This window comes from Cynocephalus volans, chromosome 2 (genome assembly GCF_027409185.1).
Source record: "Cynocephalus volans isolate mCynVol1 chromosome 2, mCynVol1.pri, whole genome shotgun sequence".
NCBI lineage: Eukaryota > Metazoa > Chordata > Mammalia > Dermoptera > Cynocephalidae > Cynocephalus > Cynocephalus volans.
The window spans coordinates 47,743,353-47,760,578 of NC_084461.1; the positions used below are offsets into that span (position 1 = coordinate 47,743,353).

The 17,226-nt window shown below is 36.0% G+C and overlaps 1 protein-coding gene across 1 annotated transcript in view; it reads left to right on the top strand.

Moving 5' to 3' along the window:
* MAP3K1 (mitogen-activated protein kinase kinase kinase 1) overlaps positions 1-17,226 on the top strand; it is a 71,415-nt gene that overhangs the window by 30,017 nt on the left and 24,172 nt on the right. The window contains exons 2-3 of the mRNA XM_063087118.1: positions 11,377-11,527; positions 14,268-14,468. Of these exons, the coding sequence (XP_062943188.1) occupies positions 11,377-11,527; positions 14,268-14,468 (352 nt within the window). The remainder of the gene's footprint in view (positions 1-11,376; positions 11,528-14,267; positions 14,469-17,226) is intronic.

Sequence of the window (17,226 nt, forward strand, 5' to 3'; positions counted from 1 at the left end):
ATCTCCTTTCAGCCTTCACCAGCTCCATGCCTGCCAATCCTATTCTTTAAAGTTATGAGGGCATCACCTACTCTGTGTATCTTCCCAGGACTTTCATAGATAAAATTGAGGATGGAGATCATCCTTGTAACTATTTATGATGTGTTAAATAATTATAGTAGTCTGGCATTGTATTTTCTTGCTTCTGTTAAACTAAGTGTCTAGAGGGATAAACACCTTGCCTTATTTATCCTCTTTCTTTATTTTTATTCTCTGTTGCCTAGCCCCGTACTTAACACATGGTAGGTGTGCCAGCATTCATTGAACATAGTGGTTTGTTAGCATTAAAAGCATAGAGAAGAAAAGCTGCATTTGTCAGGGTGTTATTCTTCCTCATTCTGAGCATCCCAGTTAACATGCCTTTCTATCAGCTGGAAGGAAGTAGTAGAGTACTAGCTATTCCTCTGGGTTTGGAAAGAAATCCTCCCAGCAAAGGCTGTAAGAGGGCTTTGTATTCTAATTCAGCATTATCCCCTCTTCTCCATTAATCTCAGAACATTAAAAACACTTAAAAGTTTTTGTTAACATGGAAGATACTCATTCAAAATGTTGCATATTTAAACCACTTCTTTAAAATGTGGGAGAGGAATATATACAGTAACAGATTACTTTCCCAAGTACCAGCCTTGTTCATTTGATCTCTTAGAAGAATACTCAAACTGGATGGCCACATTTCTTCAGAGATCACTTAGTAAAAATGTAATCACACACCCATTTGGAGAAGGTTCCAAAGAAAAAATATACCAGAGTCTCCACATAACACTGCCTTGGGATGTTTTTGATGAAATCCAAAATGGCGAAGGGCCGGCCATGTTTTTTCAGATGCCTGCACTGTGCCATGCACTCTGTACAAGTGCTCTTAGATGGAGCGCAAGACATGGTGCCTTGCTGAACTGCCCCGCAGTGCTGGTGCCCACAGTGGTTCCAGTCTACAATAGTCCCCCCTTACCCGTGGTTTTGCTGTCCATGGTTTCAGTTGCCCATGGTCAGCCATGATCTGCAAATATTAAATGGAAAATTCCAGACATAAATAATTCATAAGTTTTAAGTTGTGTGTCATTCTGAGTAGCATACGAAATCTCTCTCAGTCCCACCTGGAATATGAATCATCTCTTTGTCCAGCGCATCCACACTATATATGTTACCCTCCCGTTAGTAACTTGGTAGCACCCTGGGTTATCAGATCAAAGAAACATAGTATGCATAGGGATCAGTACTATCCAAGGTTTCAGGTATCCACTGGGGGTCTTGGAATGTATCCCCTGAGGGTAAGGGAGGATTCTGTACTTCTTTAGAGTAGTGTAAGATCTGACTAGGTTTACCCACATTAGTTTTCTTGTAAACATTCCCAACCCTAGGTTTGTCAAGTAGCACAAAAGGGGAATTCTTGAAAGGAAATACACATTTAGCCAAATATTTTAAGAAAAAGAAAAAGAGCATCCTTTTCCTTGCTTACTGATCTGTGTTCAACAATTAAGGAAGAGGATGGTCACAATGTCCCATTTTTCCCCCAAAGATTTCTAAAGATTCTTTCTAAAGTATTAAGGACACAACAAAGGAAGGAATAAACAGTGGAATTTTTGCACAGAATATCAGAAGAATGTAAGCTTACATCGGTTTTTTTTCAAAAGGAATAAATGGGAAGTGGGACCACATTGATGTTAAACTCCCTGTGAAAACACTGGCTGTCTGAAAAGACTTCGTTTACATTAAACCTCATAGATTTTCCGAGTTCTCAGGTGAGACGAAAAGAACAGTGTGAATCCTTCCTCCTGGGAAGATGGATCAAGAGTAATAGTATTTACACGTACTGTTACAAAGGTGATGATTTTGATGAGTGAGAAAGTAATCTTGAGAAAAATTTAAATTAGTAAATATTCCAGAGACAGCCAGTAACTTTATAGTTCATTTATTTTGTCTATCATTACTAAAACAGCGTTGTTTTTCTGTTACTAAGGTTTTCATGTATTTCATGAGGTGTTGAATCTTACAAAATCACCAAACTCATATTTCTGTTCAGTTCTGACCATTTTTATGATTTTCACTTGTCTCCATAAATATTACCAACAAATTTTAGTTCATAATTTGTGATGAGTCAGCTGATTTCATTGAATTTGAGTCTTAAGTCACTAGAGAACTATCAACATGTTGGTTTCACTTTAGTCTAATTTGTTTTCTGTTATGCCCACACATGGGAGGGGGGGTGCGGGGGGTGGGGTGCTAAAAGTCTGCTCTCACCTCCTACTTTTTCTTCTCAGCTGCTTTTTAGAAAAAATACTCATCAGATTTCAAAGTTCTAGCCTTTTAGGATTTTCATTTCCTTACCAACCTAACTTGATTACTAACCGGACTCATCTTATCTCTTAGTTTTCTTTAAAATTCATATCAATTTTAATAGTCATTTCATATTCTCGATTGTCTCTGCATAGCTACCCGCCCCCCGTCTCCCCCCCCCCCCAAGAAATTCTGATGTATTTTTGACTTGTCTGAAGACTCTTTTCCGCCTGGCAAGTTTTAACTTCTGTTGAAGTTTGTTTTCTTGAACTGAGGATACACATGACTGTTTCCATGGCTTGACTAAGTATATATACATACTTAGTTTTATTCTTATATAAATGTGTTGATTTTTATATTCATCTGTTAACCATTTAGAAGGAAGAATTGTACACTTGCCAGATTTGGATAGAACATCTCAGTTCCATTATTAAATGATGTCATGAGTAATGCGAATTAGACTGATTTGTTGCGGTACATTAATAACTTGAATGGGGTGGATTTTAGTGGAATCTGCCAGCTACATTTCTGAGAGATGAGGGTGTACCAAGGAATACGTGAACCAAGCCTTCGCATTGCTGCTTTATTTTCTTTTTGGGATTGGGCAGATATAAAGAGGTGATTTAGAAAATCTTTTTATATTGTATCTCTTTTCTTTTCTTTTCTTTTTTTTTTTTTTTTTTTTGGCTTTTCTGGGTTTCAGCCACAGGCAATGTTTGATGGTATTTACTCATATGTAAGTATGTCTACCAGAAGGCCTCCCGTTGGTGTTTTACCTTAAATGTGTCAGTAACTTTGCAGGCTATTGGAGTACATCAAAAATGTTTGTATTTTAAATTTACAAGTTAGATTTTTCCTGCAAGGCAGTTTTATCAAATTCATATTTGAATATTCCTGTGAATATTTGTGATCAAGAAAGATGCCTTTTAATCATAATATAGTTTTGAGTAGAGTTCAACAAAAATGTAATTCATAAAAGATAAACTAGAATCTTTTTCTTCACTTAATAATATATTCTCTACTCATCATAATAGTGCCCTAGTCTGTCGTCGTCAATATTTTATGCACACATTATTTTATATGTTTTAATGGTGTCTGAAATTTATATCACACTGAGTTTGAGTTACCGGTAGTAATTTATTTAGCAATTCCTTAGAGTTTATTCAATATTCTATAGAATTTCACCTGCTTTAGATATATTTCTAACATGGAGGAATGTATAGTATAGGAGAATTACACAGTTAAAGTACAGTTTTATTTTTGATTTGCCTTCTCTAAAGGGAGACTTGGGCATGTTGTAATTGACTGCAAAAAAAGAAAAGGGAATTTGGTATAGAGTTGCCACCTTTAAGAATGGTTTGATACTGACTAGTAGCTCTCTGCTTTTTGTAAATTCTCTGTTACTATATTTGCACGATGATTGTTAAGCCAGTCTTTTACAAATTACTAATTTAGAAGTAGGGAAGCCTTTTGAATATTCTCCCTATTCTCTTTGAAGCTCTTCGCATGTCCCCAAAGGCACTAATTTGTGGTAGAGTTATGGATTGCGTGTGTCCATTATGTGTGATGGCCGCAACATCTGCACAGTGTTATCTCCTAGATCTTTGTTGATTAGAAATGATAACCAACTACCCTCTGAATCAGCCAGTGTTTATCAAGCCCATGGCATTTGTTGCTCTGGGTACTTTGTTCTTAGCTGTAGGACAGTATAGGGAAAAGGCCCTGCCCTCAAAGAACTTACCCTTTCCTTTTGTAGATCAGCTAGTGAACGGGCATTTGCAGTATTGATTACCTATTAATACATTATTTCAGCTTAATTTTCATTAATTTCATACATTCTCTTCGTGGTTTTTATACCATGTTCTACTTTTCAAAATCCTGTAATTCTTACTGGAGAATACTTTTATCTTTACAACTCAAATGGGGTGATATTTTAGTAGAAACTAATTCATCATTTCAGACAAATGGATTTATAGTATGTGCATGCCAATTTAGAATATTTTAGAAATATGAATCAATCAAAATCACTAAGGTGGTATTAAACTGCTTATATTCTTTGTTTATAATTAGTTATATTATTGTCTTCATTATTTAGCTTCTATATTATTTAACTTTTGATGTAGTTAATCAGAATTTGAGCTTTTTGAGGGTGAATTCTGTGCCTGTATCTCTCAAAGGACTAAATAGGGAGGTTTGCACATAATACTGGAAATAGTTTTTCCTTCCTAATAAAGATTTCTGTTAGATAGTCAACATATTATAAAACTGATTATACCACAGCTATACCCATATTAAGAAATCAACAGTCTTTTGTTGTGCAAAAGAGAGGATGTTTACTCTATATAGGAAAAAAATTAGTAGCTGTTTATTATTATAAGTAAATAGAGGTTGTCCCATCTTTAGATCTCAGAGTCAAACATTACTGACTACAACCTGGAATAAAATCTTTTGGGAACTAATTTTCATAATGTGAGCCATTTTTACACCCTGTTATTTCTTATGTAAACTTAGATGTGTGGTAAATGGAAGGATTGCCCTTACCAATGGTTTTATTTAATCCTTCTTGCTGAAAAGAGGGAAAAAGCCAACTGTTGCAAATGACATATCTTTGGAGAAACTATCTTACTGAAAAACAGAATTGTCTCAGTATTAAGATACAAATTTTTTGGTTTTGTTTTCATTTGCTAATGACTCATATTCAGATGAACCAGATTTTAAGCACTTATAAGTATTCATTTTCCTTTTGTCCTGTAGGAGACACAGACTGTGAAGTCATTCTTATCTGAGTTTAAATCTGTTTTTTTTTTTTTACATATAGATTTAATCACCTCGATCATGTAGCTTGTCTTTTTTCTCCTGTGTAAAATGGGATAGTAAGAGTCTTGGCTCATGAGATTACTGAGAACCCATGTGGAGCTGTTAGCACAGTGCTGTTCATGGTTGGGGGTTTCTGACCTTTACATTTTATCACGCTGTCTCCCCATCCTTACCTAAGTCATTCCTTCTCTTGCCTTTTACCTGGAAACTTACATTTTAAGGGGCCCACAATGGACTAGTATCGTTTTGGAAGGTAGGTCCTCTCTTGCCCTTCTCTCTCCTTGGTAACAAAGCTTGTAAATTTGGTAGTATGTGAATTCCTGCTAGTATGAGGACTTTTCAAGTAGACCTCAGGTGGGTAGCTCTGATTTGTGCCTGTCCCAAATAGTCCAATGTATTTTCCAGGGTTCCTTGTGATTCTTTGGACACTGAGAGAATTGAGATTCTCTCTATATACAGTTATCCATAGTCTAAACTGTTATGGAAATCTTTATTTATGTTAAGGTTAAAATCCCATTAATTTCCAGAAAGGTTTTATATGATCGTTATATTCTTAGTTGCTCCTATTACAGTTAAATGCTCTACTAGTGAGTAGAGTTAATGTGCTGCTTTAATTCTTTTAGTAAAATAGTCACCATTGTAAAACTTATAAAATTTGTTTGTATTATTATCAAATAGATATCAGCATAGATATCTGAGTGCTGACTTGTAAAAACAGAATCAGATTTGGCAGTGACCTACCATAGCAGTGAAGAGCACAGGCTTTAGAGTCAGACCGGGGGCAGGTTGAATCCTGGTCCTGTACTCACTTTAAACTGTGTGACCCTGGGCATGTAACCCACCCTCTCCACGCCTCAGATGGTAACGATCTCATAAGGTTGTTGGAGAGTGAAGTAAGTTAATACATGGAAAGCACTGAACACCATGTAATGTTAACTTTTTCTATAATGACATAGTCTGGCAGTTATTTCTTTCTATTACTAGTTGTTGACTAACATAATATTCCCATGCCAAAGATGAACCATTTAAGAAATAACTTTATAAAAATTATAGTAGACTTAGTAGGATTCTATTTTTGAGTATTTATTGAATATCCTCTGTGTGCCTGGTACTATACAGAATTAGTTAGGCTTTTTGGGGTTGCAGGGAACAGACACATGTTTGTGTTAGGGTTAGGGTTTATTTCGTTCCAGCGTAAAGAATCCATGAAGAAGTTTCCTCCACTTTAGCATGTGTTGCGGCCCCTGGAAAACTAGTCATTCATCAGCCAGGGTCGCGTAAAAGTAGCTGTCATCATCTAACAGCATATCAAGGGACACAGGTGCAACTCTTGTGTTTAACTTGTATCACTTCTCCATCTCTAACTACATCTTCCTCCTGACTAATGCTCTCTCTCATTGCTCTACTTACTGCCTCACTCTGTTTCTCTCTTTTGGTGCCATTCTTCCTATGGTGACACTGCTCATGTATCTTGCTTTCAAACTCTCAGAGAGGGAAGATCTGACTGAGATGTCAATACCATCTGGTTTAGAAGGTCGTTGGACCAAGGCTCATTCTTGGACCAGCCAGCTGTGGACTGCAGGATGGGTTCTGATGTATAAATGTGGCACCCTAAGCATCAGGCACCTCTCTTAGAAGGGCGGGTGGCTGTTGCTGGGTAGGCCTTTGGCTCCCCAGAAGGGAGCAATGTGTTGGGTACAGTTTGTAGTCCATCCAAGCAGTGACAGAAAATTGAATAAGATGTAACGTGTCTGGGAAGAGTTCCTGATGTAGTGAGGGAGGCAGATACTTAAACATATACTTGATTTTATACTATATTATAATTAATATTTAGCATGTTGGTGAGGGCGTAGCTAGCTGCCATAAAATGGTGATAGGAAATTCTTTACTGAAGGCATATGAGATGGTAAAGGGTATTCCTTGCAGGGAAAAAAATCATCTGCAAAGACAGGTGTGAAATATCTTAGTATACTTAGGAAGAAAGTTATCTCAGTGCTGCGAGAAGAGTGCAGTAGTTGTCATTCAAAGGGCACCAGGAAGAGGATCTAGTTTATGGCACTGAAGAAGTTAATAAGATGGTTAGATGCAGAAGTAGGAGAAAATGATCTTGTAGAATAAGAGAGGAAAGATGTATAAGAGAGTCAGTACAATCAACAATGCTGGCACCACAGTAGGTCAGATAAAGGCAGGACTGACTGGCTTTCCTGAGAAGGGGTCATTGAAGCATCTTGGTTTTTAGCAGATGAGTTCTGTAGTCTAGAAAGATCTAGGACTAGAAACCTGGCTTCATGGGAGAAAGGGCCCTTGAGAACCTGGCTCAATCGCAAATTCATTTTGAGGAATGTTTAAAAACCAAAAGAAAGCAAGAAACTTCATGTTTCCTAAACAAGCAGGAAAGGAAGATAAAAGCCTGATCTGTAACATTGTTTCTCATTTATCTGCCTAAAATTTTATTTATTTTTTAAGTCTTCAAGGTGGTTTCCCAAAACTCATTATTTGTTTTGCTAAAATGTGTTATTTTTAAAAGTCATAAATATATAAGCTATTATTTTAGTTAAAATAGATATGGTAAAAATAACTCCCCTAAACATTAATGTTTAACCAACGTGAATGAGAGATGGCTCTCATGTCCCAGTGACTTTGCAGCTATCTGTTTAGATTAGCTTTGGTTTAAAAAATAAAAGCATGTTTTTTCTCCTGTGGCTGTGATATTAATTGGATAACAAATCACTGCTTTATACATATGTACACACACAAATAATTAGCTGGTAAAAATAAAAGCCGTGTGTGTGTGTGTGTGTGTGTGTGTGTGTGTGTGTGTGTGTGTGTGTGTGTGTGTGTATACATATCTGGTCTGTGAAGATTATATGTTGGGATTATAAGAAAACAAGTATGTAAGAAAAACCTAATTTTCTTCCCAGATTGGTTTCGATTTCAGAGACAAACAGTAGATATGATTTCTTCTTGGCACGTAGAGTAGGATTTATTGTATATTTCATTGATTCTAAAATACCAGTAATTATAAATTGTACCATTATTTTATATACCATGAAGAAAGGGGGGGGGGGAAAGCCCTACCAGTGAAATTACAATATCTTTTTTTTTTTTTTTTTTTTTTGGTGACCGGTAAGGGGATCGTAACCCTTGGCTTAGTGTCGCCCGCACTGCGCTCAGCCAGTGAGCACACCAGCCATCCCTATATAGGATCCGAACCCACGGCAGGAGTGCCACTGCGCTCCCAGCGCCGCACTCTCCCGAGTGAGCCACGGGGTCGGCCCATTACAACAATACCTGATTGTGAGAGGCATTCAGATTTCAAGTATTAAAATGTGAAAAAAAATATTTTAGAACTAATGATTTGTAATTATTAATTATGAAGAGACTAGAAAGAACACTTTGTATTTGCAGATTAAATTTAGGAACAATTAAAATCATTCTACTGAACAACATTTAAATTATAAATTTAGTCTTTTAAAACTGAGGAAGGTCCTTAGGACTGCCAAAGATGTTAATAAATGATCATTCATTTAATATATTGTTAATACCTATTGTGAACCAGACATCGTTAGATGTTGGATGTATAAATGGATAAAACACATGGTCTCTACCTTCATGGAGCTTACAGTTCAGGAAGGAAGGAGGGATAGTTTGCAAATTGCCATGAGCACGTTGATGGACTAATACAAGTGCTGTGAGAGAATGGAACCAGGAGTTCCTAACAGGTCTGGACCATTTCTGAGGAGTTGAGGAAAATCTAAAGAGTGGGAAGAGATTAACTAGGTGAGAAGTAGGCAGAATAGGAAGAAGCCCAGGCAAAAGCCCTAAGCAGAAAAGATTTTGGAGTTTTTTGAGGCAGTGAGAGAAGCAGAAGAGTGGGGTGCAGGTCTGGGTGACATGAGTTAGGGTGAGACCACGTGACGCAGGGCCTCATAGGCTATGCTAAATGTTTTGGATTTTAGTCTAAGCCCTGGGGAAAACACTAGAGGCTTTTAATGGGGGAAGCAACTCTGGCTTCTCTGTGAAGCCTGGATTGGATAGGAGTAAGATTCAAAGTGAAGAGGCCCCTGAGGAGCCTGTTGCTAGTTCAAACCAGATTACTTAGCAACTTGACCTGGGGAGCGGGGTAGTGATGAATGGAAGATGCATTTTCTTGAAGATAATTCGCCAGTATGTACTATCTAAATCTTAATTTGTATACATTTTGACCCAGCAATTCCATTTCTGGGCATTTATGCTAAAGAAATAATCACAGATATGTGCGAAAAGTTAAGCTGCTAGTATGGCTTTCCATACTATTTATAATAAGAAATTGGTCTAAAAGAGGATAGTATTTTCAAACAAGTGGAAAGGAAGGAGGCAAATCATACAGACTTTAAGGAGGCCAAATCATCCAAGAAGATTTGTTTAGACAAGGAGAACAATGTCCGTGTTTCGGTGGTTGAAAGGAAGAGAGGCACTGAAAATGCAGAACAGAGAAGAGATACTCCTGGAACAAATTTGGGGGATCAGAGATGTCTAGAACCAGAGGGAAGAGGATAGATAATGCCATTGTCAGGAAGTGCTGGAGCTTCTGGTATTAAAATGCACTCTAGTTCCACTGTGGGACTTATTTTTGGGGGAACTAGTCTGTGAACTTAACTACACCTTGCAACATTGTTACTGGAGGGGGGAAAGTGTTTGCTTTCAAAGTAGAGACTTCTGAGTGAACTTTTGGTATGCGATTAGCCCATAAATTCAGTTGCCTATAAATCTGAGCTTCCGCGAGTGAGTATTAACTGAGCAGGATGGATTTTCAGGAAAACATTTCTCTCTTCCACCTCTGCCCATCTCATATTGCTTCTATTTATGTGACAGTTTTTATACCTGTGTGGTGGAAATATTTTTACTATATGGTGTTAATGCCCATTTGCAAGCTTCAAATCAAGAGTTATATGCTCTTTGTATTTCTAAAAATATCTAGGCCAGACTCTCACACAGAGGTATTTAACATGTTGGTTTCTATTCCCCTCAGAGTATTGATGCTTCCGTGAAACCAGTTAACCATTTCCTTTCTAGTGTGTTAAGTAAAATTTTTTGCTGGTTCTCTGAAGATACTGCTTCATAGTTGTGATAAGCTGGAAAATTCCTAGAGGAATTTGAATATGACTTTTTAGTAAGCTCGAGGTATCATCTCTGGTATTTCCTTGAATGTTTCCTTTTCCTATCAGTGTAGAAAAATTATTGCTCTCTACCCTTATAGACTTTTCAAAATAGTTATTGAAGTAAGCTTATTCTTAAAATTGTTACTTCTAAAAAAAAAAAAAAAAAAAAAAATTGTTACTTCTTCCAGAGTACAGTTGCTTTAACTGCTTCCTTATGAACCAGGTTTAAAAATCTATGCATATTGTGTGTGTATATATGTGCGCATGTGGATATGAATACATTTTTTAAATTAATGATTTTTGTGAGCTTGATTCTTTACCTATTAGGCTTTGTAGAATTAATTCTCAAAAGTGCCTAGTTTAGAAATTAATTTATTCTGGTAATGCCACACTATTTGATGAAGTAAAGGTCAAAATGTTTGTACCAGATCTTTTTTACTCTTTTGATATGAAGTGCCCCCAATGCTTTGTCATGGAATTATTGTTCTATAAAAAAATTAATTTGATCATTTAGGCTTTGAAAAATTGTTTTAGTATCATAGAAGATGTAGTTAAGTTTTATTTAGCTTATTAAATATTCAGCTCATTTTAGAAGATGAGCATACCCACCAGATTCTGTGTTGACTTAAATTATTGGAATTCCTGCGATAAAGAGTAGTAAGATGCCCTTCTAAATATTAGTTTGTCATATACTTGCGTATGTTAGAGTAGTGAAATTAGAAACATGCAGCCTTCATGAATGTATTTGTTAATGCAGTCAGTTCTTAATGTCTTAGGATCTATTTTAACTACCTGGGAACAAAGGTCTACATTCATATTATTAGTAAGCCTGCGCCTTCTACATAAAACATTTCTTTTTAAAGGCATTAAACTCATGTTTTCATGTAACATGCAAGACTATCCACTTTGTAAGTTCAACAATACAGTAGTATATAATTCACAATATTTTCATACCTTGCTTAAATTGTTCAGTGTTTTTAGCAGTTATCTTTTTGGTTTCATATCCATTGGAATTTTAAAATAGAGCCATACTTTTCTGTTTGTTCTTGGAAATTATTTCTTCTCTATAAATTTCTCATTCTCCTTGTTTCTCCCTCCGTTTTAGTCGTGAGATGGAGAATAAAGAAACTCTCAAAGGTTTGCACAAGATGGACGATCGCCCAGAGGAACGAATGATCAGGGAGAAACTGAAGGCGACCTGTATGCCAGCCTGGAAGCATGAGTGGTTGGAAAGGAGAAACAGGAGAGGCCCTGTGGTGAGTGGCTGGGGGTTACCTGCTAGAAGGAAGAAAGCGTAGGAGGAAGTGGAAAATTAAACATAAATAGATACTCTTGTAAGCTTTTTTCTTATTCTTCATTTGACATGCAATAGTTTTATTTGCTTGATATTCTGGTCACTTGGAATAAATCATAATTTAAACTATGGTTATTAAACTAACTTCAAACTGTTCTAGGAGTTTAACTGTGTCTGCTGGAGGGGTAAATGCTTAAAGCAACACTGCCCTCTAATGTCCATCTCTAAAATCCTTTCATTAAGAGTTTTATACTATACTTCTTTCTAACTTAAAAAAAAAAAAAGAAGGAATTTTTCCAATTTACTTTAGATGTTTTATCTCTAAGTTAGGATCCAAGAATCTTAATTCCAGAAATCTTCCAGGAAAGCAGAAAAAATTAAATAGACCTGAGGTTTAAGATAAATGTAACATTTATGGGATGTGGAAAAAGAAAATCTAGAGTCTTAGATTAGGAAGGGTAGAGATACTTCATTTTTTGCCATGGTCATTCTCTTTTGAAGTATATTATCATTATGAAATAAATGTCTTATCATTCTTACAAAGGAAGAAGTAGATCCCAATTGTTAGTGTCCTAGCACCAGTCTGTACCAGCAAGTTTTTTTTTATTTTGTTCTCTTCAAATAGAGAAGGCAACTTAAAATTCATGTAAACTTTGGCAGGAGTCTAGAGTACATACTCTGCCAAATGATCACCTAGCCCTACATTGATCCTGCATGCCTATGTAAGTTACAATTTAAATTAATTATACGTAAATAAAAGAATTTAGTTCCTCATTTGACTAGCCACATTTCAAATGCTCAGTGGCTACCTTTGGGGCAGTGCAAATATAGAACATTTCCATCATCTCAGAAAGTTCTAGTAAATGTTGAGCACTGCCTAGCGTCTTACTTAAATATCTCAGTAACCCCCGAGGCTTTGGACATCCCTCATCATTGAGCTACACTCTGTCATGCATATTCTACCCACTGGCTTTAATCCCAACCCGTGGAGCTATGCAGAGTAAATCTAATTGTTCCTTCACATACCAGCTTTTATTTTCTTTTTAGCCACTATGGGGCCTGTGAGTCCTTTTCAGCTAAGCTTTTGCATTTCTTCTATTTATTCCACACATGAGGTAGTATGGAGGGAATCTCTCACCACTTTAGTTATTCACTTCAGAGGATGAAAGTGAAGAAATCAACGATTTATCTTAGAGAAGAGGAGATTCTATAGAAACATCTTGTAGAAGGTGGCAGTTAGAGGGCCATATTTTTACACAATCAATAAAAAGAACTTTTTAATAATTAAAGCCATCTGAAAGTTGAATGTACTGCTTTCTGAGCTCCTTAAGCTAGAGGTGCTGAACAGAGCCTAAATCTTTTGAGAATACCATAGGACAGAAATCACAACTTTTTAAAAAGAAGTCAACCTTTATTATACATGAACTAAGAATATCTAGTTCTCAAAGACCAAATTTTGTTTTTTCTCCTAGTCCACTTTGCAGCAAATACCTAACTACCTTGTCTGTATATAGGACAGGAGTGAAGAGGGAAGAGATGTGTGGAATAAGACACATAATATGTAGTCCTTAAGCTTAATTACCCTACCCTATATTTTATGGTTTACAGATTTCATATTATCCTTAAGTTCACTATCTACTTGAGAAGTCTGATTTTGTTTGTTTTCATGTTCTATGTAAATTGCATCAGATCCTTGAAACATGAGTAAGGTGTAAATGTCTCCATATGGGAAAACAAGACTAATACACTATCAGTAAACAATAAAGTAATTCATGAAATATCACAAAACAATTTGTGGCTAGGTGCCAAATGTGTGGGGTGGGCAGAAGAGCAATAAGGACTTAGGAAAGATAAAGTATATCAGACTGGTAGAATTGAGAGAGGTTTCCTAACAAGCGAGATTTTAACTGAGCCTTAAAAGATGGGTGAGTTTTTCCTATGTAAATGTGCACTGGCTGGGCCTCTGAGTGATGGAGATCAGGATTAGGTGGGAGAGTATAGTATGCATGAAGCACAGGAGGAGGAAAGGTTATGCACAGGTGGTTATCCAACTGCAGGAGAAATAGGATGAAGGCCAGAAAAATCTGCTGAGCTGCGACTGTACTGAGGTTGCAGAGTTTGGCCTTCTGGTCACGGTTAGGTTAGATTAGATTAGAGAGCCCTAATATTTCAATAGCAGGTCTTGTAAACTGCATTGCTGCTTGAGGGATTGATCTTTAAACTTCTAGCTGCTTTTGGTTTTCTGAGATACATGTCTAAGCTGTCTATTGTAATAAGACTGTTTGAGCACTTAAAATTATGTATTGTTTTTAAGGTCCTGTATTTTGTCAAAACAAATAAAGAAAACATCTTTAATCTAGTTGAACGAATTAACTGTTGATGTTATAAATATTTATTTTTCATCTTTGTTTACTCACTTTTGATGATTTTGAATTTTGAATGAGTTAGGGCATATAGTAACTATACTACCATTTCTAAAATTTTGTATGATAACATCTGAATGACTTTAATTTGTGCAGGTAGAAATAGTTTTTTACATTAATGGCTAAAGTAATAATAAAAGTTGATGTATTGTCTGGTATATTGATATATAATATTTCATAATAAAAGCTCATTAAGTTTATTTCCTACATTATGATGTTCAAATTTACTTATCTTTTATATTTTTAAGTAATCAAAATAATGGAATATTTTTGATTCAGGTGGTAAAACCAATTCCTATTAAAGGCGATGGATCTGAAATGAACAATTTGGCAGCTGAGTCTCCAGGAGAAGGCCAGGTGGGCACCGCCTCACCAGTCCCCAAAGGCCGGCGCAGCCCGTCTCCTGGTGGCTCCCCCTCAGGCCGCACAGTGAAATCAGAATCTCCAGGAGTAAGGAGAAAAAGAGTTTCTCCGGTGCCTGTAAGTTATTGTTTCAACAAATATGTTACTTTCTATCATTTTTAGACTCATTTATAGCATGAAAAAGATTAGCCAGCCATCTGTTACAGCTGCAGTTCTCTAAGTATGATCTATAAACTCCTGGCAAAGGGGTTCCTGAGACCCTTTCTAGGGGCCCACTAGATCAAAACTAATTTCGTAATAAAACTGAGCTGTTGTTTGCCTCTTTCTCTGCATTAATATTTACAGTGGTGAGTAAAGGTGCTGATGCCTTGACCTGAATTAAAGCTATGATAATAGAAATTATATTCTTTGTGGCCATTAAAGAAAAGAAATTTTTTCACGTAAGAATGCCTTTGGTGAAGAAATAGAAATTTTATTTTATTAATTATTAAATTTTATTAAATCTCATCTCTTATTAAATACACTCCTTTTTAATATTCTGTGTGATGAAATGGGAAGCATGCATGAAGCACTTCTGCTGCAGACCAAAATACAGTAGTTGTCTCAAGGAAAAGCATTCATGCAGTCGTTACAGTTGCAAGCTGAACTAGTCGTTTTTTCATGAATCAACACTATTATTGAAAGAATGAGTAACCAACAAACTATGATTATTCAAACTTGGTTATTTTGCAGACACTTTCTTAAGATGAATTACGTGAGACTATCACTTCAAGGAAAACAAAGAGTTTTTTCATCAGTGATAAAATTTGAAATTGCAAAGCAAAAATTAGAACTCTGGGGAACACATATCCACCACTATGAGCATGACAGCTATCTAATACTTAGAGATTAATGATATCAAATGAGACTGGTGATATCAAATGTAGTATTTTTTTAATAATGTATAATGAAATGTGTGAAGAACTGTGTAACTCAGTGAACCAATATTTCCCAAATGGCTAATACATGATGATACAAAATTATTTATAGCCAAAAGTATAAGATATACCATTTGGATTTTAATGTACCAGTAGGAAAAGTTTATTGATGTGGTTTCAAATTCCACATTACAAATGCCTTTAAGAAATCTCTTGTTGAGCTCCGGTGTAGTACCAAAGAAGAATTCATATTAATTAATTAATTCATTCATTCATATTAATTGAAAAGGCTATTAAGGTACTCCTTCCTTTATAGCTACATATCTATGTGAGGCCAGATTTTCTTACATATTCTTTAACCAAAATATTATATCACAGCAGACTGAATGCAGAAGTAGCTGTGAGATTCCGGCTGTCTTCTGTATTAAGCCAGATATCAAAGAGATTTGGAGAAAGATAGGTGGTAACTTCATGAGAGAGAGAGAGACTTCTAGTGGCAGAAATACAAGTTAAAACTTAACTTTTTAACTTTGAACAGAAAATGAGGGAATGGAAAAATTGTTGAAAGGGTGACTACAAGGGGGAGTTTTCCTCAAATCTGGAATTGTTAAAGCGTATAAATTCTTCAAAAAATACATTTTAAGTAAACATTTTTTGCAATAAAATCTAAGATACCCAACAATATTTGTTGACTCTGTGTTGGCATGCATCCATAAATTAATTATTAATTTTTTATTTTATTTTATTTATTTATTTTTTTACTTAAAGCAATAACAAACATTTACTAGCTTATGAATCTACAACTTGGGCAGGGCTCAGCAAGGGTAGTTTGTCTTTGTTCCCCTAGGCTTCTGCTGAAGCTGAGATATCCAAGACTGCTTCTTCACTTACATGTCTGTTTCATGCTTCAGCTGGGATGCTAGAACAATTGAGGGCTGTGGGCATATCTTCCTCAAAACAGGGTGGCTGGGTGACAATAAATGTTTCAAGAGGGCCAGTCCTGACATGCAAGCTCTTCTCAAGCTTCCACTTGTATCATGTTTGCTGATGCCTCATTGCCGTAAGCTGGCTTACATGCCCAGACCCAGAGTCAATGTGCTAGGGGTCTATACAAGGGTATAAAATTCTGGGAGATATGGTTCATGGGGGCCATCAGAGTAAAAGTCTACCACAAGTATAAACAGAATTGCTTCCCTTACCCCCACAAATCCATGCTGGGCATATGTGCTTGACAAAGTTACCTCCTTGTTCTTTTTAATGTAATTTTATTATCTGCATAAATCATAGTTTATGCAATGAATTACCTACTAATGGACATTTATAGTCCTTCTAAACTTTTTACTAAAAACAGTGCTGCAGAAATATTTTTTATGCATACATCATTTTGCACATCAGTGAGCATATCCATAAGTTGAATACCTGGCAGGTCAAAATGACATGTGCATGTATAATTGTTTTTGGTTTTTGTTATGGGGATTCTTCAAAAATTCTTGGAAAAATAGAATTAAAAGATACTACAGATATTTGCATAAACATTTTGAAGATCCTTCATAATTGTCTTTTTTACTTTTTGGCAACTGCCTTTAAAACTATAATGGCTTTATTGAGATGTAATTCATATACTGTACAATTCAGTGGTTTTTAGTATATTCACAGAGTTGTGTAGCCATCACTACAGTCAAATTTAAAATATCTTCACCACCTCAAAAAGAAACTCTAGACATTAGCAGTATTAAAGCAAAATAAGCAGGAAGTCATTAGTCTGGGGTTGTTTCTATAACTGGAATCCAAACTGAGCTTTAGCTAATCACAAAAAGCCAGCCAACCAATTTGTTATATAATTATGGATCTCCCATCACACCATGCCCAAATAAGGCAAATGCCTAGCTGCAACCAATCAGGTAATTTCTTTACTTTGCCTTGTGTTCACATTCATAGAGGGCTGGCTATTCATACTG